Source organism: Ranitomeya imitator, chromosome 1 (assembly GCF_032444005.1).
Source record: "Ranitomeya imitator isolate aRanImi1 chromosome 1, aRanImi1.pri, whole genome shotgun sequence".
NCBI classification, from domain to species: Eukaryota; Metazoa; Chordata; class Amphibia; order Anura; family Dendrobatidae; genus Ranitomeya; species Ranitomeya imitator.
Window position 1 is genome coordinate 126947531 of NC_091282.1, and position 22157 is coordinate 126969687.

General features: G+C 45.7%; 1 protein-coding gene across 1 annotated transcript in view; it reads right to left on the minus strand.

The window, feature by feature from the left end:
• FCHO2 (FCH and mu domain containing endocytic adaptor 2) overlaps window positions 1-22157 on the minus strand; it is a 146240-nt gene that overhangs the window by 63782 nt on the left and 60301 nt on the right. The window contains exons 3-6 of the mRNA XM_069750592.1: window positions 19987-20061; window positions 19731-19872; window positions 19487-19639; window positions 8531-8635 (exon numbers count right to left, since the gene is read on the minus strand). Coding sequence (XP_069606693.1) covers window positions 8531-8635; window positions 19487-19639; window positions 19731-19872; window positions 19987-20061 — 475 coding nt within the window. The remainder of the gene's footprint in view (window positions 1-8530; window positions 8636-19486; window positions 19640-19730; window positions 19873-19986; window positions 20062-22157) is intronic.

Here is a 22157-nt window from a genome sequence, read left to right on the forward strand (position 1 = left end):
GACCGGTCACCTTCCTACCAAGTATCACCTGATATAAAGGGAAATATAGAAGAATGATGACTGATAGTCACAGCCCCCCACACCAATGTACTCACAGATCTCCTGCCTCCCACAATATAATCTCACTCCTGAATGGATATTCTGCCCCAAAAAAACCACAGTGAATGAACATCACAAGGGACAGCTTTTAGGGTATGTTTCCACAGTCAGTATTGGCAGTTCTTTGGACACAGCACATGTCCGCTCCGTCCTAAGCGCTGCCGGCTTTTGAACGCAGGTGATTCCACGTGTTCACTGAACTGCATCCTATAGATTGGTCGGTGATATTTATCTTGCGGAGACTGAGCGTCTGCGCAAGATAAATAGAAATGCTGCGGTCTGGAAAGACGCGCCACATGTCCGTTTATGCAGGGAAGCTGGAGATGTCCCTGCACGCATAGTGGACGAGATTTCATGAAATCCCCTCCACTATGCTTTAACATCTGGACACTGCGGCTGTACGCAGCATCCAACCCACAGCATTTACTGACCGTGGAAACATGCCCTTATAGATGTAACCCAAGATAGAGCCAAGCAATGTATAGAAACAATATTCCCAGGAGCTTAAGACTATGTGAAGACATTGGGAAATTTCTGCACCATTTCTGCATCTCTTGGCAGGGAAAATGCAGCTGCAAAAACCCAAGCTTCTGAGGCATTTTTGATGCTTTTTTTACAGATTTCAGCGAGGTCAATGGTGAAAAACACTGCCAAAAATGCACAGAGAATTGACATGCTGCAGATTATTTTCTACACAAAATCTGCAAGTATGAAATACTCAACGTGTGCATGACATCAGGTTTCTCCTTCGCTTTGCTGGCATCAGGATTGCATCAGGTTTTCATAGCGAATCTGCATGGCAAAAGCGCACCAAATCAGCAACGTGCACAAGCCCTAAACGTTACATGAGCGGATGCATCTGCACCCATTCCGTAAATCATCGTCTGGATACGAGGCATCAACGTATATAAAGGAGCGTCCCATAAAAGAAAATAGGATGATTGGGGTTTTGTGAACATCTAAGACTCTGTGCATATAATCCACGTGACCGGCCGCAACATTAGCATTTCCTAATGCTCTCCTCCATTAAGAACACTAATGTACAACATCTCGTATTAATGCACTCAAGGAACGTAAAGTACGCTCATTATAAAAGTAAATGGGAAATCTGAAAGCCTGGTATCTTCACTACATCATCATGTGTCGGAGAAGCCGATATAAATGAATCATTTCTCCCTAAGACACCTATATATGGATCTTTGTCCATATAGTGTATAACACACATTACACCCACAGGAGCGGTCATGGCAGTTCTCTTCACAGCTACACCAGCTTCTGCTCTTCTGACAGATTTTGGAGAGTGTTTGAGGAAATTTTTGTCTTTCATCAGAAGAGCATTTGTGGGATCAGACATTGATGCATGAGAGGGCCTCACCCGAAATCTATGTTCTAGCTAATCCCAAAACGTACAAGTTCTTCCCCTTCATACTCCACAACCATGTCTTTATGGACCTTGCCTTCTGCACTGGGACACAGTCATGGAGCTCAGAATAGGGCAGTCTCCAAACTGTTCCCACAAAGCTGGAAGTTACAAGTGTCTAAAATGTCTTGAATGTTCAAGCTGTAAATTTCCCTTCTCTGTAACTTAAGAGTCAAGGAAGACCCCTGTAAAAACACCAACAATTTTATAATTTCTCCCCCTGACACAACGCAGTCAGGCAGGCAACATTGAAACCCAGACTGGTCCATGAGACTCCAGATACAGAGAGTCATGACCCGTCACTGCACAGAACCTGTATCCACTGCTCCAGAGACCAGTGGTAGAGTCTTCGTATCACGCCATCTGATGCTTGGCATCGTGCTGGGCGATGTACGGTTTGTATGCAGCTGCTCGGCCATGGAAATGTCGGGAAGCTCCTGGCACAGTTTTTGTGTAGATGATAAAAAGGTATTTTCAAGCTTGAAAGGTATCCAGTATCCATGGCTTAAGGGATATCTTCTCAGTCACTGAGGGTCCAACAGTTCTGAGAGCTTCACTGATCCAGAGTATCCTGAAGAACCCTGTGTGAATGGAGCAATGGTCGATCACGATCACTGCCACTTCCATCATTCTTATGGGAGTGCGAAGATCAACAGAGAGGTGTGCTTGGCTATCACCGGTGGTCCCACTAAGAATGACTGGAGTAGCGTGTGCAAGATCGACCTCCGCTCCATTCACACAGGGCTGAGCTCCGGTTCTCGGAATCAGTGGGGATCCAAGAACAGTTTGACCTCCAGTTGATAGATTACAACTTTCAAACTTGAAAATACCCCTTTAATTTCAGAGAAGATTTGGAGTTGTTCCCTTATTGAATTTATTGGGGGATGGCACTATGCACCTCGGCACTTGGTGACCTAACTAGTTAACTTTATGTGGTGTGCCACTTGGTGGCTGAGTTGCTGTGGTGTGCCACTTGGTGGCTGAGTTGAGGTGGTGTGCCACTTGGTGGCTGAGTTGAGGTGGTGTGCCACTTGGTGGCTGAGTTGAGGTGGTGTGCCACTTGGTGGCTGAGTTGAGGTGGTGTGCCACTTGGTGGCTGAGTTGAGGTGGTGTGCCACTTGGTGGCTGAGTTGAGGTGGTGTGCCACTTGGTGGCTGAGTTGAGGTGGTGTGCCACTTTGGTGGCTGAGTTGAGGTGGTGTGCCACTTGGTAGCTGAGTTGAGGTGGTGTGCCACTTGGTAGCTGAGTTGAGGTGGTGTGGCACTTGGTAGCCGAGTTGAGGTGGTGTGCCACTTGGTGGCCGAGTTGAGGTGGTGTGCCACTTGGTGGCTGAGTTGAGGTGGTGTGCCACTTGGTAGCGGAGTTGCTGTGGTGTGTCACTTGGTAGCTGAGTTGCTGTGGTGTGCCACTTGGTAGCTGAGTTGAGGTGGTGTGCCACTTGGTGGCTGAGTTGAGGTGGTGTGCCACTTGGTGGCTGAGTTGAGGTGGTGTGCCACTTGGTGGCTGAGTTGAGGTGGTGTGCCACTTGGTGGCTGAGTTGAGGTGGTGTGCCACTTGGTGGCTGAGTTGAGGTGGTGTGCCACTTGGTAACTGAGTTGCTGCAGTGTGCCACTTGGTAGCCGAGTTGCTGCGGTGTGCCCCTTGGCGGCTGAGTTGCTGTGGTGTGCCCCTTGGCGGCTGAGTTGCTGCGGTGTGCCCCTTGGCGGCTGAGTTGCTGTGGTGTGCCCCTTGGCAGCTGAGTTGCTGTGGTTCCTAAACGCTTCTACTTTCCAGTAATACCATTCACAGTCCATTGTGGGAATATTTTGTAGGGAAGAAATTCCACGAACTGACTTACTACACCGGTTGCTCCTATTACAGGACTGCACTGGTGTCAGTGCGCGTCATAGACAAGTCATTCTATTTGCAGCATAAAGTAAAGGCAGACGGCAATGCGAGGGGCTGGATGTTGTACACCTGCGGTAAGGGGACTGAATAAAAAGCCTCATTTCAATATGATAGAGGTTCTAATACTTTTGCACATTTAGGGTCCGATTCTTTGTTGCATTTGCACCTGTGTTTTTCGCCTTTTTTTGTTTGCGCCATATCCATCTTTCCATTTGTGTTTTTTTTATGTCTATTTCATGTGTTTACCTGATTCTTCAAATGCAACTTTTTCAAAAGTTACAAAATTGGTTGCAAATGTGCTGAAGTCACTCCCTGGAGTGATTATGTACAGTTGTACACCACAAACTTTAGCAAAAAAATTTTATGCTATTTTGAGAAAAGACACAAAAAATGTGAGCGATAAAAAAACATAATTGACTTTACGCAAAATCCATGAACAGTTTGGACTGTTTTGAAGACTTTGGCACAAAAAATGGCAACGAATGAAAAAAGAGAAAAAAAAACAAAAGTGAAGTTGAAAAAAAAAAAAAAATCGGTCACAATAGTGTGAACTCAGTGATGCACTTCATATTGGAAACAGCCCGGCTTCATAGACCACCTGATGCATTTAACATTCCTGCAAACTTCTATAAAGAAAAAAAAGGTATATACTATATGCAAGCCACGCAAACAGGAAGAAGCCTGCAGGAAACATGTGATGGGTGAGACAGCAACTATGCCGACATCAGCAAGTGCAAAAGGAGCATCCTGCAGCTTCATGTTTGGGATGGCCCTTGTTATGAGGAAATCCACTGCAGCTTCCAATGATCCCTGCACACGAGACGGAACAGTCCTATAGCCAACATCCCACTCTAAACACTGCGCTACATGCCGATATAGTAGAGACACCATCTAATGCAAAGTACCACCACAATGTCGCAGGCTCAAACTGGGCGGCTTCTGCTGACTGTCATGTGCGTTGAGCTGTAGCAATCAAGTGGTAGGACAACGATTAGTGCCATCAGAAGGTCGTTAATAATTTCCATTCATTACCCGAGATCAGCTGAAGAACGAACTACATTTTCGTGTGTCAGTCGATCCCATCCCTCGTAAGGCCTAGAAATAAAATAGTCTGCAGCACGTCGTCCCGCATAGAGTGGAAGTGCTGCAGAATACACAACTTGTCTGGGGGCTGAAAACCGCACTGATGAGCTTTCCTCTCCAGCATTAGGAAAAGGCTTTAGTTTGGCACCATTCATTCTCATACTGTGGAGCGGCACTGGTTATGGACATGGATCTGGAATTCTTCATCTTTCTGCTGCTCTCACAAGTATTTCCAGTGCTGGAGCAGCCAGTGGTAGAACACGTTGACCTCTTCCGGCAGATTAGGAGTCCACCAGGGTGTGGCATTCTGCATTAATCCTGATGGCACGACTGAACGTGTGCCAGGCTCCGGTTACCCATAACAAGCTGCACTGGTCTATCGGATAATCTGGCTCGCTGACTGCCAGGCAGGCGCAGCCCTTCACTTTACACACACAGAATCCTGCAGTTGCATCTGATTTGGGAGATTACACTTCAGGATCTAAGTCTGGGGCCACTGTACGTGGAAAAAACACTGAACACTTGGCGTGTCTTGTTGGGAATTGTAGATCCACAATAGCCGGATGATCAAGAAAAGCACATTCAGCCCATGAATGGCAGCGCTTCCCAGGACTCACATTCAAAGATGAGGTTTCATATTTTTTTATTTCATAACTTAAAATAGAAGAGATACAACGCGTTTCGGATACAGTATATATCCTTCTTCAGGTATCATAAAAACACAGTACAAATCCTACTAGTATAAAATTCAATTACACTTATATATAGTATCACACCTTTTATCCCAGTCTCAGAAACTTGATTTGGGGTGTGGACCAAGTTCAGGAAAACACCCACTGATTGATACAGCCTTGTTAACATTGATGCAAGAAAGAGAGGAAAAAAAATAAATAAATAAAAATAAATAAAAAAATATATCAAAGGAGAGAAAAAAAAAAAAAAATTATATATATATATATATATATATATATATATATATATATATATATATATATATATATATATATATATATATATATATATTTTTTTTTTTATTTATTTATTTATTTTTATTTATTTTTCGGTCAAATCCGCTGCGGATCTGCAGCAAAATCCGCAAAGTGTGAACATAGCCTTAAGAGGCAGATGATGGCTGAAAAAAGCAGTCATCATCTGCCAGGAAAGATGCGGGCTCGGTGTGGGACTCTACATTATTAAAATCAGGGAGGCGGCATATGACATAAATCTACATCGTATGTCTGGAACGGGTTAAGACCCTTTTGAATTCAGCACACGCCTTCATCAAGACCAACACCAATGAATCATGGCCAAAGTGTTTATAAAAATACTAACTTTTTATCTTAGAAAAGAAAAATATCCCCTTATTAATGACCAGTCGGATCAACAAAGTGAATACGGGGCACAGTGAGGGTCTGGTTTAGATTCACTGGATTATTTGGCACTCTTCATCAGACTGCCAACTGCAGACAACCCTAGAGTCATCAGGGGTTAAAGTAATAAATGATAAATATGAAAACTAGACAGTCCGGTACACAGAAGGCAGACTGATTAACTTTGAAAACTTAATAATAATGGAGTATAACAAGATAACTACCCTGCTATCTAGAATACAGATCACGGGTCAGCGCGGTCCTCACATAATGAGCAGCTGTCCTTCCTGCAGATCCTAAATAATAATGAACAGAAAATGTAACATAAGGACTGTGGGCCAGTTCTCAGACCATGATAAACGGCCGTCTGAATTTGGCCAAAGGCGTCATTAAGACGTCTGTGAATCACTTACGAGTTAGTATGTGGTTTTCACAGAGGGGACACGTACCCATTGTAGTCTATGAGGTGTTCACATTTCCATAGGTTTTTTTTGCAGACTGTGTTCGCAAAAAAAAAAAATCATAGAAACTTGCCCGTTTTTGATACACTTCATAGGTCAAAATCACCCATGAAAGTCAGCGTGCAGTCCATGATTAACAGTGCAATGCGTAAGAGAGGATTAGAAGTTTTATATCATACGTGAAAAATCCCTGGCAGCTGGAAAACAAAAAAAACAACAAAAAAGACTTTTTGTAAGAAGCATTTTATTTAACGTTATTGAATGTAGCCATAATAAGTAAATTCCTGTTTTATTCACTCGTGACAATAACATTTAGAGGGTTTTGAAAGCTGCGTTTTTAATGCCAAGACAGGAGGTTTTAGCTGCCGGAACAAACAGGCCTGACCGGTGTCTAACTTTTGTGGTTTTATTTTTATTATATTTTTCATTATTTGACTAGGGAAAAAAAATCCTTCTCACCTGGAGGGCTGTAGAGGGCTCCTAAGTAGTACGGTAATTTGTCGCCAAAAGCAATATAGCAAAATGGATTGTGCACATAAAAGGCGCTATAGTTATTTTGTGGCCTCACATCTTGCTGTGCTTATGTGTTCTACTTATTCGGAGAAGCTAAAGAGGTAACAATAATAAAAGTTACACCATCCGCCATAACTGCATACACACACATTAGTCTTGCTCCTTATTTACATACAGATTTTTGTTCCGACAGAATTTCCTCTGGTGGTCACTTCCCAGAGTTAGTACACCGGCATCCCCAGACACGGTCGCCCGGCATCCAGAGGAATGCTAAGTATTTCATCTCTTAACAGCGAACATCTGACCCGCAGCTTCAGGCTGCAGCGCTCACCCATACCGTGCAGACATTAATAAGGAGGAAAAATAAAAAGTAACATTCAGCAGATTAGATGGCAGAAGGCAATGCCGGGGTCCGTCCTTCGTTTAGACTGCGCTCCCAGCAGGAACGTCAACAGTACAGAGGCCAGAAGTGAAGGGTGATCAGTGTAAAGTAATGACCACTATGTCTCCATATGTGAGCTCCCTACAACAAGCACGTCCTTCCGGGCAGAACCGCGCACGATGAGGATTTCTCACTATGGCACCATGCTGACAATAATAAGAGGGTTTCCATTTTAGTAAGCTTCCAAAAGCTTTTATACAACAAACACCGATCGTACTCGCCCACCGCCAGCTCTGTAGTGTCAGTACATTAACTGCAGCGATGACGTCACCACTGCAGCCAATCACTGAGTTCAGCGCACCACCTATATCGGCTCAATGATTGGCTGCAGTGGTTATGTGCTTATAGTACTGACATCACCACTGCAGCCAAAACACAAAGAATGGAGCAGCAGCGGTGGAGAGCCGGCACTGGGCCTGGGAAGAGCGTTCACATGTTATTCCAGGAGGCCAGTAAATACACTGGGAACTAGGGAAGCCTCGGCAGAAGATCGGCAAGGCGAGAATAGCCATTGTTAAGAAACCCCCTATTTTATAATAGCTTCTCAGCAACATCAATTAGTATTGGCTTGTGGTCAATGACGGGACAAATCCTTGCTCTTTCTGCAACAGAAATTGACATGGAGCAAATAAAAAGGGAAAGAATGTGTGGTCAGAAAATACCTATTGTTTTATCAGGATTTTGTGTTACATGTATTTTCTTTTTGATATTAGAACCTTTATTTAAAAAAAAAAAAAAAAAAGAGTAATCTTGCCATTCTCACACTGGCCACAAACGTATTACTTCCTGTCCTTTCAGGAAAAGTTTTTAGAAAGTCCTGTTCAGAGGCAGGATTACAATGAAAGGTAACAACTCTATACAGAGCTGATAAAACAAGACCCCCCAATCACTATAGGCGATGTCACAGCTCCCCTGCTCCCCCTCACTTCACAACCACCTGTGTACACGCTCATTAGATGCTTCAATACAAAAGTTAGGGTCAGACTGACCAATGAGGCCATGTACAGGTGTTGTTTCCTGGAACAATAGAAGTCTAGAAGTGGACAAGAGTGAAAACTGCAAAAAGCCCTGTTTGTTTCCAGAGAAGGGGGTTCACAACTCACAACCAACCACATCTGCATGAAATCTGTATGTTCTCCCCTTGTTTGCTGCTTTCTCTCCCACATTACAAAGATATACCGATCAGGTGGAAGTCTGTGATGACAATGTCTGTACAGCGCTACGGAATATGTTGATGCTATAATAATGTTCTCACCTGAGCAGTCTCTGCCATCTTCTGTTCAAAGTCAGATTTGACAGCAGCATATTTCTCCACGCAGGCCTTGTAGCTCTCTGTGGCCTTTTTGGCTTTTATTGCAGCCTAAAGAAGATGAAGAATAAAGAATATGACCTGTCACACGTGTCCGTGGTATGTAATGAATATCAGCTTACAGTCTAACAAGACTTAACCCCCAATAATCATCTATTTCTCTTAGAGGCCGCATGTCAGCCACTAATAGCAGCCATTGTGCTCACAAAGGACGCCGCTAACAGATTAGGTGAAAAACCATTAAGTAAATAGCAATCTCCACCTCCAGGAACAACACATGCTTTATGCCACAGTCACAGACATGTGCATGAGTAGATCAAGACAAACTCACAACTGTATTGTGTTAGCATGGGTGGAGACCGAAATGCAGGGTTTATACTAGCTGGGCAATCTCTTTCCCACACATTCAGTGACATAGAAACCCTCTGATGAACACAGCACATCACTATGAGCTCAGCGCACAATATGACCGGCTGGTACAGTCCAAGTAAATATACCGTACAGGAAACACCGGATCCGGCTGCAAGGCTCGGCAATCGGTAACAAACCGGTAAGGCCGAGAGGACAGGTCTTTAAATCAAGTGAGAAAATGGCTATAAACCTCATAATCAAAAAGCCCAAATAAATCATAATTAAAGTAGCATCATGGTGAAATAGGGATTTTTGGTTACTCACCGTAAAATCCTTTTCTCCAAGACGCTCATTGGGGGACACAGGACTGTGGACTGTGGGTGTATGCTTCTGCCGCCAGGAGGCTGACACTAAGTAAACTTAAAAAAAAAAAAGTTAGCTCCTCCTCCATCGTATACACCCTGACACTGGCTACCAGAGACTCCAGTTTGGTGCAAAAAGCAGTAGGAGAACAAAAGAAAACACAAAAAATAATATAACAGCATAAATACAGAAACTTTATGTCTAGAAAAGATCCTACTGACTAATGTAATCAGATATAACCAAAGCAGCCATAAGGCTACCAGGGAGGGAGCCGTGTCCCCCAATGAGCGTCTTGGAGAAAAGGATTTTACGGTGAGTAAACAAAAATCCCTATTTCTCCTTCGCCTCATTGGGGGACACAGGACTGTGGGATGTCCTAAAGCAGTCCCTGGGTGGGAAAAATCACTCACCAGAAAAAGACATCCAGATAATGTTTGTCTATAAATGCGCCACTGCCGCTTGAAGAATTCTTCTACCCAGACTTGCATCTGCAGAGGTCTGGGAATGGACATTATAATGTTTGACAAATGTATGCAGACTAGACCAGGTCGCAGCCTTGCAAATCTGTTCTGCTGAGGCCTGGTGCCGAACGGCCCAGGAAGCCCCCACTGCTCTAGTCGAATGAGCCTTGATTCCGGCCGGAACCGTCATGCCCATGGAGCGATAAGCCTCCTGAATGGTCGCCCTTATCCATCTGGCCAGGGTAGATTTTGAAGCCGCGCATCCCTTCCTGCGACCCTGCGGAAGGACAAACAGAGCATCCGTCTGGCGAAAGGGGGCCGTACGGGAAACGTACCTCCTCAGAGCCCTCACCAGATCCAACGTATGGAGAGCCTTTTCTACACGGTGCGTAGGTGCCGGACAAAAAGAGGGCAGAACAATATCTTCATTAATGTGAAATGATGAAACAACCTTCGGCAAAAAGGATGGAGCTGGTCTGAGCACCACCTTGTCCTGATGAAATCGCAAAAAAGGAGGACGACAAGAAAGAGCTGCCAGCTCCGATACCCGTCTTATGGACGTTATGGCCACTAAAAATACAACTTTCCAAGAGAGAAACATCGAAGAAACCTCTTGAAGAGGCTCAAAAGGAGCGTCCTGTAAAGCCCTTAAGACCAGATTAAGGTCCCAAGCTTCCAAAGGAGTCTTATAAGGAGGGACCTTATGAGCGACTCCTTGGAAAAAAGTCCTGACTTGACGATTAGGAGCAATCCTGCGTTGAAAAAGTACTGATAAAGCCGAAACCTGCCTTTTAAAGGTACTCGGAGCCAGCCCAGAATCCAGACCTGCTTGAAGGAAGGCTAGAATGTTAGGAACGGATAAACGCAAAGGGGGCAGCCCGCGTTCTCTACACCAGGAAAGAAACACCTTCCAAGTGTGATAATAAATCCTGGCCGAAACGGACTTACGTACACTGATCAAGGTATCAGCCACTTCTTGAGAAAAACCAGCCTGAGTTAAAACCCAAGATTCAACGGCCAGGCCGTCAAACGTAGGACCTCTGAGTTCTGGTGGTAGATCGGCCCTTGAGATAGAAGATCTGGCCGATCGGGGAGCCCCCAAGGAACCCCGGCTAGAAGTTGTACCAGGTCTGCATACCTGGTCCGTCGTGGCCAATCCGGAGCGATCAGGATGGCCGGCACTCTCTCTGATTTGATCTTCTTGATTACTCTCGGGAGCAGTGCCAGAGGAGGGAACAGATAAGAGAGATGAAATTGGTTCCAAGACAGTACCAGCGCATCCACGGCGATAGCCTGGGGATCTCGGTACCGAGAGACAAAACTGGGCACCTTGGCATTCACCTTGGACGCCATTAGATCCACGTCTGGAGTTCCCCAAAGATGGCATATCTGCAAAAATACCTCGGGGTGGAGAGACCATTCCCCGGAGGCTAGACCCTGACGGCTTAGGAAATCTGCCGCCCAGTTTTCTTCGCCCGGAATGTGGACCGCTGAGATCACAGAGTGATTTCTCTCCGCCCAGAGTAGAATCAGTTTTACCTCCTGCATGGCTGCCTTGCTGCGGGTGCCCCCCTGGTGATTTATGTAGGCTACCGCTGTAGCGTTGTCCGACTGAATCCGGATAGGACGACCCGCCAGAAGATGGTGAAAACGTAACAAGGCTAGCCGGACCGCTCGAATCTCTAAGATATTGATGGGGAGTTCTGATTCCCGAGGAGACCAGCGTCCCTGACCTGTGTGATGGAAGAACACTGCTCCCCAACCCAGGAGACTGGCATCTGTTGTGACCACTAGCCAATTGGTTGGGGGAAAGGGCTTCCCCCTGAGAAGAGATGAGCTGTTTAGCCACCAAGCGAGAGCCTGTCTGGTCTGAAAAGACAACCGAAAATTGCGGTTGAGAGAGAGAGGATTTTTGTTCCATGCTGATAGGATTGCACGTTGGAGGGGTCGAAGATGAAACTGTGCAAACGGAACCGCCTCTATGGTTGCAACCATCTTTCCTAACACCCTTATCTCGGACTGAATCGCATGAGGGTATGGTTGTAGAAGGTTCCTCACTTCCCGCCGAAGGGCTAGGACCTTGTCCTGGGGAAGGATAGTTAAGGCTTGAGAGGTGTCGAAGGTCATGCCTAAGAAAGAGATTTTTCGAGACGGCCGTAGAGATGACTTCCTTAAATTTACCAACCAACCTAGACGGGAAAGGGTGTCCAGAGTGATGTCGACATTTTCCTTGCAAGACTGAAATGTTGGTCCCTTGATCAGCAGATCGTCTAGGTATGGCAAGACAACTATACCTCGGGAGTGCAGAATGGACACCACAGTCGACATGACTTTTGTGAACACCCTGGGAGCGGAAGCCAGTCCGAAAGGTAATGCCGTGAACTGGAAGTGTAGATTGTTTACGGCAAACCGGAGAAATCTTTGATGGAGCGGAAAGATGGGAATATGAAGATAAGCATCCTGAATGTCTACTGAGGCCAAAAATTCTCCCTTTTCCAGAGAGGCGATGACCGACCGCAGAGACTCCATCCGAAAGTGTCGAACGCGGACAAACTTGTTTAAGAGTTTGAGATCTAGAATAGGCCTCACTGCTCCATCCTTTTTGGGCACTACAAAAAGATTGGAATAAAAGCCCTGGAATCTTTCTTCCTTTGGAACAGGAGAAATGACACCGCTGATACGGAGAGACTCTATGGAATTGAACAAGCTTTGACGAAGAGATTTGCACTTGGGAAGACGGGATGGGAAGAACCGGGGAGGAGGAAGGCAGACCAGCTCTATTTTGTAACCTGAAGATATGAGCTCTGCCACCCACTGGTCGTGGATTACCTGAAGCCAGACCTGGCGAAATAAAAGTAGACGTCCGCCTACCCTTTTGGAGATGCCCGGAAGAGGCCTCCAGTCACTTGGCCGAAAATCTTTGCGTCCTAGATCCTCTAGATCTAGAAGACTGGGGACGCATTCTTCCCCCCTGACTGGCCGAATAAGGGGTCCGACCGTCTCGGTCCTGATTGGGCCGACCCTGCGCAGGAGAACCTGATGCTGGGGCCCATCTGACATAGCGAAAGGTTCTAAAGCGAGCCTGAAAATGGCGCCGAAAAGGCTGTCTGGCCCTCTGCTGAGGAAGGAATTTACTTTTCCCTCCTGTGGAGTCAGAAATGAGCTGATCCAGCTTTTCTCCGAACAAACGACCACTCTGATACGGCAGGGATGTAAGAGATTTCTTAGAGGTAGAATCAGCCCGCCAGGACCTTAACCAAAGGGCCCTTCTGATGGCAATAGCATTAGAAGCAGCCGAGGAAGCACAATCTGCCGCATCCAGAGATGCGTTAATCAGATAGCTACCGGCCATAGCTACCTGAGAAGACACTTCAGCCAATTCTGCTGACACATTACCTTCCTGGAGAGCCTTAGATAACGAGTCAGACCAAGATATCATAGCCCTGGCAACCCAGGTTGCCGCAAAAGAAGGAAAAAGTGCTGAGCTTGAGGCCTCAAAGACGGAACGAGCCAAGCTCTCTATAAGACGATCCGTAGGATCCTTAATCGATGAGCCATTAGGGAGAGATAGTAACGTGTTAGAGGCTAAACGGGACACTGGAGGATCTACAGAAGGATTTTCTGCCCAATCACTACAAAGTTCCGAAGCAAAAGGATACCTAGCCTTCAGAGCTCTTTGCCCTGAAAAGCGTTTGTCCGGGTGCTCCCTATTGCGTCGAATGAGGTCCTCGAACTCAGGATGAGAGGAAAAAACCCTATGGGCCAGTTTAGTCCGCTTAAATGAGACCTTATGATCAGAGGAAGAGACGAGCTCGTCTTCTATCCCCAAAGACTGATTGACAGTTTCAATTAGGCTGTCTACTGACTCCTGAAACCCAGGTTTATCAAAATTAAGAGACCCTTCTGACTCGTAGTCAGTCTCAACTTCACCGCTTTCTGCAGGGGAAGGAGAGCGAGATACGGAACTCCAGGATGCGGAAGCACCTGAGTGCCTGGGAGACGCTTTCCGAATCCGCTTTCCATGCGTCTGTCGAGTGAGAGCGCGCCCCCTGCAGGCCGCAGACTCCTGAGACCCCGAGGCCCTCTCTGAGACAGGCGGATTACCGGTCCCGACCGCCGGGGTCTGCAGTGATTTGATCGCTTCAGTAAGGGACGCCATGGATTGTGACAAGGACGTGACCCATTCTGGAGGAGCTACCACAGCATCTGGCTGAGGGACCGGAGCTGGAGAGACTACTGGAGGACTGGCAGGGGGGGGGGCTCCTGGACATGTTCAGGGTCACAGGCCTCACAGAGGCGATTACTTTGGGCGTGCGGAAAAAGGGCACTACAAGATACACAACTGGTAAAAAGAACCGTGTGAGTCTTAACCCTTCTAGACATAATGATCCGTAATGCTATACCCAGGGCCAGAGACTGGGAAAAAAGGAATGCTTCAGCCAGATGGAGGGAGAAGCACTTACCCCAGTCCTGTGTCCCCACGAGTACCGAGATGGATCCTCAAAGCATGATGCTGAGCCCAAAAGCACTGTCTTATATGCATAGCAGGCCTTAGGGGGGAGGGACCGCCAAACGATGCTGCGGCCTGGAGCAGGCCCGAAGCCGGGGCCTCAATTTTTCCCCCCTTAGAGCGAGGAGAGCCGGAACCGGAAGTGACGCGCCGGAAGGGGCGGAGCCCCACAGCGCGGTCCGATGGCCGGAAGTCCCGGCTCCAGGAAGCTGCTCCACGCCCGAAGCGGCCAGGCAGAGCCGATGCCTCTGGGGGGACAGCGGCGCTGATCCTAACGCCGCGCGCCGCCGGACCACGCTGCAGCGTAGCTGTGCCACAGCATCGCCCGACATAACGCCACAGCGCCGGACAACGCCGCAGCGCCACAGATCCAACGCCCCAGCGCCGGATCACGCCGCAGCGCAGCAGTCCCAACGCAGCAGCGCCGGACCACGCCGCAGCGACGCCACCCCAAGACGCCGGCCTCAGCAGCGCTGAAAAAAAAAAAGGGCACCGCACTCCCGGAGGACACAGCCGCCGGACCCCGCAGGTAATGCCAGGAGCCCCCCCATCATACCGCACTATCGAGGGGTAGAACCAATGACGGTGCAGGAACCCTATCTCCATTATCCCCAGGATAAGGAGAGGGACCGTCCACCACCCCAGCTAACACCGCAGGGGTGTAGAATTCAGGGGGGAACACACGGACATCTTATGGGCACCTGTACAGCCTGGAGTCTAGGTACCTCAGGGTGGTCAGGGCTAAGTCCGGTGAAGAATCCCACGTCGCGGGGAAGGATACGTGGAGAAAATCGCACGTACTTGCCGTTGATGGTTTGGGGAGATCGGACCCTCAAAAAGGTCCGTCGCCCCTTCAATCCAAAGATGTTGAAAAATCGGGTCCATCGATCCAGGACCCAGAGATGTGCCTCCTTGAGACACTAAGCATGAACTGGAGTCTTTGGTAGCCAGTGTCAGGGTGTATACGATGGAGGAGGAGCTAATTTTTTTTTTTTAAGTTTACTTAGTGTCAGCCTCCTGGCGGCAGAAGCATACACCCACAGTCCACAGTCCTGTGTCCCCCAATGAGGCGAAGGAGAAAATGTGTGCCGACTCTACAAAGTGCTTCTGTATCATCGCAGTCCCCTCTATCAGCCCCGCGAGCCACTGACACAAGACAGACCCAGGAGACGCTCACTGATTCTCTCCTAGCAATGTATTGAGAATAATGTCTACAGATCACACAGATGACACTGTGATCCGACTAGACGTCAAGTACTGACGTGTGTATAATCCGATGAATGGGATGGGTGACGTTCTGCCCGGTGTGTTCTCATTCCAGCGGATATCGGTAGATGTGATGTCACCTGCCCTACTTGCCTCTCAACACAAAAGTGAGTGGAGCCAGGCTAACCGCTTAAGGTTGAACTGAGTATTAGGGGTTTGGGTAAGTAGACTTTCCCACCTGAGCAGAGGAGTAAAGCAGCACGACTGCATAGTGGACTGAGGCAACGTCCAACACCCAGCCAGTACTGTGCACAAGACTCGATAACTGGAATTGGACCCATGCATAATAGTTTCTTGATGTCAGACATATCCATTCGAAATGTTATTGTCCACAGTGCAGCAGTGTTGAGATGGGCAAACCAGTGGATGTTTGGGTTCGTTGGGTTCAGGTGAACATTACACAAAAGAATAGACCAAAACCTGATCCCGAACCCTATTTAAGTTAATGGGGGGGTCCAAACATCCGGTGGTTCCCTCGGTGTCATCTGTGTGAAAGGCGGTAACCTTACAAAAGCCAACGCCAGTCACAGCCGTTGCATATTGCGAAAAACTGAGGATTCCAACTATGTCACACAGAGGAGAGCGAGTGAGCCAGCCGCTGTGACCGGCGGTGGAAAGGTGACAGGATTCGGCTGATGACTACTACTCATCAGCGTACACCTGTGCTAATAGACAGCCGCAAGAGCAGGCAACACTGATGAGTTTTCACCAGCAGGCGCATGTGCATAGTAAGAAATAGGTCAGTGAGATATATGATTAGTGTTGTGTGTGTGGCGCTAACTGTACATATATTTATCTAATAAATAAAAGAAAAAAATGACGGGGGGTCCCCTCAGCAGACGGAAAGCATACAACTGGGGGCAAGTATTATTCTGGGAAGGGGCCAATATCCGTGAAGCCTTGCAGGCTATTAATATCAGCTCACAGCTGTCTGTGTAGCCTTTACTGGTTAATAAAAAAGGGGGACCCCCAAAAATATCTTACGCTGCGAGCACTGATGTCAGTAAGGTTCAGATACAAATTGTTTCCAAGGTATCAAAGACATGATTCTATTTCCTTTATTCATCATAAAAGCAACGTTTCGGCCGGGAAGCGGCCTTTTTCATGCATAAACAAATTGGCAGATGAAGTGAATATCTTCCATTTTGTTTATGCTTGAAAAAAAAGGCCGCTTGCTAGCCTAAACATTGCTTTTATGATGCATTTTGGATGAATAAAAGAAAAAGAAACATGTCTCTGATGCCTTGGAAACAATTTGTCTCTGAGTTTGCTGGTAACTTGGAGGGAAGTTGCCCCAAGGAAGCACAGAGCCTGTGGAGTGGTGCAAAGGGATCTACCATGACGGACGTCAGTAAGGTTATTGCAGTTCATCGGCTATGGACTGCGATAACCTTACAGACCTCTGCGCTCATCGCAGCAGTCAGCTGCCCCCACTACTGTCCGTGAGTTCCAGCTGTCACATTACTGATGTCACATCTGTACACTGCATCCGGATGTAGCAGAGTCAGGGATCGTTGTTGGACGTTGGATAGATCTACAGCGGATCCCTTTGGATTATTTTATTTTTTAAAGGTAATAAATGGGTAAAAGAGGGTCAGGGAGTGTTTTGTTTAGATGAAGGGCGGCTGGCCGTGTGTGTGTGTTTATTACTTTTGAAAGCCCCAATATTATCCCGCTTGCTAAAGCACCAGGCCAAGCGGGAAGAGCCAGGCAAAACGCCATAATTGGATGGATGTGCCTTTTCTGGGCGGCTGCGGGCTGTTATTTTTAGGCTGGGGAGGACCAAATATCCATGACATCCATGCCAACCTGAGAATTCCAGCTCCCAGCTGTCTGCTTTACCTTGGCTGGTTATCAAAAAAAAGGGGGGGGGGGGGGGGGACACCAAGTCCTTTTTTTATTATTTATTTAAATAATTAAAAATAAACGGTGTGCGGGCCCTCTACTTGTGATAACCAGCCAAGATAAATCACCGACCTAAGTACTATATCAACAATTGAATCATATAAAACGTGCCATATATTTCAGTCATTTAAAAGAGCATAATAAATCAATTAAGTTTCACTTAAAAATTACTCGACCCAGTTTAATCTGTCTGCACTCCAGGAAGGGAAGAGATTCACCCTAGTAGGCCACTATTGTCTCCCTACCTTGTCGTGGAGGTTGGCACCTTAACATGCGCAATGGCGCCCCTGCTCATCGTCGACTATCCCTCCCTAGACAGAAAAGAGAATGGAATATAGAAACACCAGACAGCAAAATATAGTACGCTGTATAGATTTACAGAGACGGATGGCAAATTACAATATTGTTTGTAATGTTACCAAGATGATCTCCAAAGAAAGAAAAAAAAAGTTTAAGATATTCAATACACCTAGGGATATCACCAAAGTAGATGACAAAATATAAACCAAGATTTCTTCTCATGAGCCATTAAATTAAGACTCCCATTGGAAAAACTGAATGTCTTAGATAGATGTATACTCTATGTCCAAAGACATCCCATACTGGTGTCCTATATAATCTTTACACCAGTAAAAAAAGCATACTACAAACCCAAACATAAAAGGTATGTATCAAGTACATGTCAAGATCCAATATTGCACTTATTCCCAGTAAATCAGAATTATTTCATACACTCAGAGGTTGTGCGTATTCTTTAGTTACACAGAAAACTATACACACCAATAGCCAAGTATGCATATTCTCGATGTGTAACCCCTTCAATAAGTTCATCAGGAGAACATAATAGCCTTTAATTTATAACAAAAAAGACATACACATATAGACATATAAAGATTTAGACATACCGCAGCTCAAATTCAGAAAGTCCAACAGACAACAGGGGACCGATGTCCGCCCATGTGTATCTAGGGATCAGTGTTCACCATATCAAACTATGGGTTGAGTAATTTTTTAAGTAAAACTTATATGATTTGTTATACTCTTAAATAACAGATCCGTTTTAGATGATTTAATTGCTGATATAGTACTTAGGTTGGTCATTTGTATGGATTTGTTTTGTACTTTCTACCTGAGGTACAGTGATTTCTAACCAGTCAAGATAAACCAGACAGCTGAGGTGTGTATTACCTGCGCTTGTTATCAAAAATAGAGAGGCCCTTGTGTGTGCCTTTTTTTTTTTTTTTTTACATGCTTTGCAGGCCAATCACAGAAAAGCAAATACTTGGCATGGCTCTTATGGAACCGGAAGTGCCCATACCCATAAAGCTTGTTAAATGGCTGTGCTTCAGCCTTTCAACAAGATTTGCTCGGGCAGCAGAACAGTAACAGACTTCCGGGGGTAGTCCTTGTTCAGGGTCCGTGCGGTACGTGCGTACGGTATGGACACCGAACTCTACTGCTGAGGTTTGCCCATTCCTACAGCTGTGTGTCTCCATGCTCATGTCAGACCAGGTAGGGGAGTCTACCACCGTACAACCATCACAGCTATCACTACAGGGGTCCACAACCAATTCTTCCAAAATCCTGCAAATATTCTTAGCTATACAGCGATAAATCCCCTGCTATAACACTGCAAAACTAGACGGATGTCCAATAGCGCGGTCGTCCCCCTACGGCATATGGACTCCATATAAGGTGGTCCATCAATCTTTAGGAACGACTTTCAGATTGGCTTCTCTGCTGGGTGTGGAGGGGAGTCAGAAGCCAGACCCGACCACCTGAGCACGATATATGTTGCGTGTGGAAACATTATCCTCTTATGGCAATCTCTGTGGGAGCTTTAAAAGGTAATATTAATGGTTGTCAGGTGACAAATGTGCACCCGAGCTCTTGAGCAATCCTTCAGCAGCAATGTAGATCCACGGCTCCCCGCCTGCTGAAGGCTGCCATGTTGTCTCTTTAGAACTCACATCTGGCAGGTTCTCCCTAACATTATCCTCCGATATATTACCAGTGAGAAGCTGCGCCATATCCTGAAGACAATACCTTTTCGATCTCTTTTGCGGCGGCTCCTTCCTTCTTCAGCCTCTCGTGCTCCACACACTTGATATTGTACAGTTCCTTGGCTTTTTGCAGCGATTGTGTAATACTCTGGATATTTTGTACGGCCTCCAAGGTTCCCGATACTTCCTCCTTCGTCTGCCAGATGTAAACAAATGGAAACCAGTCGGTATTAAGCATCCAATAATTCTTAATGTCAGTACATAAACCTGTGCACTGTAATACAGACCTTCTTATGTGCCTTCAGCTGTTCTTCCCCATACTTCTGGAGGTCTTTAATAAGATCCTGCAATTTTTTGACAAGTTCTAGATGGCAAGTAGCAAGCTTTTCTGTCGATACTTTGAAGACATCCCACACAGGCCCAAATGTCCTACAACACATAAGATACAGGCATAGCATAGTCTTCTCTAAATGAGAAAAGAAGATCACAAAGCTGGTAAAAAAAACTAACTAAAACACTGGCTTCGAATCATAACTTACGTACCCAAGTTGTGTGCAGTTGCTGGTAGACTTGGCGAGTTTTGTCATTGATCGGGAGTAAGCTTCTTCAATTGCTGACCTATAAAATAAAAAGTCAAAATATTCAAGGAGTTGTGAGGTTTAGCCGTAAGGACATTTTGTGCTAACACATGGGGATAACTCCTGGTCCTGTAGTTGTCTGGAGAGAAGAGCTACTACAATAAGGGTATGTGCACAGAATATTTTTGTAGAATTTTTGGAACATAAAAGGAGCAAACCCTCCAAGTTTTTGAAGAGCATTACGAGAATTTCTGCTCCAAAAACTTCACAAAAAACTCTATAGCCTTTGTGTCCTTCTCTTTGGACATGACATACAATATATGGACATGGACAGACAATTCTTTCAGTAGATACCATTTAATACTTCATATCCTTTTTATGGCTACTGAGGTATAAGAATTTCACAAGAGCAACTCCCAATGATCAAGGAACTATTTGGTGATGAACAGTGCTCCAGCATAATGGAGACCAGGTCACAAGGCAAAAGTTTTAACTAAGTGGCTCGGTGAACAAAAAAAATGAAATTCTGGGTTTTGGCCAGGAGATTTAAATCTCATTGGGAACCTGTGGTCAATAATAGCAAAACAGTTGGACAAACAAAACAGGGGCAGATGTCTGAAAAATAAGGATCAACCAGCATAAATGTTGAGACTTTACATAAACTTGACGTATTTGTCAATCATGTGAAAAACCTATAAAATGCAGATAATTGTGCCTCAGTAACCATAGATTGAGACTATGAGCCCCATTGTGGACAGCGGATGATAATGTGTGCAAACTGTAAAGCGCTGCATAATATGTTAGCGCTATATAAAAATAAAGATTATTGTTATTATAGAAGCATCTAAAAGTGGTAAAACAATGAAACCGTAAACCAAAATTTATGCCAGACTCCAATCTTTTGGCGATGACTGTATAGTAAAATCTAGAAATGCCAATACAATGTAAACACGAAGGTCGCATTCACTTCAATCCGCCCATTCATTACTCAGTCACGGACCTCTACTATCCAAGACCAAGAAAACTGTAGTCATGGTCAGAGCCATTTTGGCTGCAGGAAGAGGACCTCTATTGGTTTTAATGTGATGGCTGAAAATGGTATATAAGTAATAGTCAATATTTCCATCCTTGAGTAACATTTAGGACATTTTTCCACTAGTACAAGCTATAGAAGTGTGACTAGTGGAAGTACAAGGGAAAAGACCTTCACTGAACTGAGGACAAGCTCATGGTGGAGTTGGACCTTCATCTATATGGTTACTCTCCACTCTAAACAATGGTAGATGAGAAAAATATGTGCCCAGTCATCCCCCTACTAATAAATGGAATCTCTCTTCAACATGCTAAAAACTTATCAGTGTAGGAGAACTAGGTAGCTCAAAAAAGTATAGTAGGATACGTCCTTATTTTTGGCAGGTGTCCTGGGGGGTCAGATTCCTAACCAAACCAACCCTGATGGTCAGAAAACAATCATACATGTCTGTGCCCTTGCCTCAGTATTACATCAGTCATCCCTGAGCAAAGAGAAGACAAGCACAATAGAGAACTGCAAGTTATTCGAGAGGAGTAACATCTTACAAGGCCTTGGCAAACGTCAAAACCATTGTTTATTGGCAGCGATTAGATGCAATATTACGGGAATGAATAGGACACAGCTGGAATGACAAAGCCAGGGCTGTCTTCAGTTACAAGGGGGAATAAGAAGAGCCTGACACTGCGTCACTCCATGGATCTCATATGTCTCATGACTGCCCGTGTCTTCAGATCCAGACAAACAAACATGTCCTGATTGGAGCCCAATAAAAACGTACAATTCCTGTCTTTTTATATAGAATTCAACAGTTATGACAATGTAAGTGTGGATATACAGTATGGGTCCAGTCCAGTAAGCAGACATACTGGAGTAGGATGTGCCACATTTATTAAGATGAGCATGCCACCTAAGAAATCAGGTGCATCTTACAAGTGCCGTGGAGACCACCTAATAGCAGTAGCAGATAGTATTCTGCTACAGATGCCACCTAATAGCAGTAGCAGATAGTATTCTGCTACAGATGCCACCTAATAGCAGTAGCAGATAGTATTCTGCTACAGATGGATCTGGATAAGTTGGAAACTTGGGCTGAAAGGTGGCAG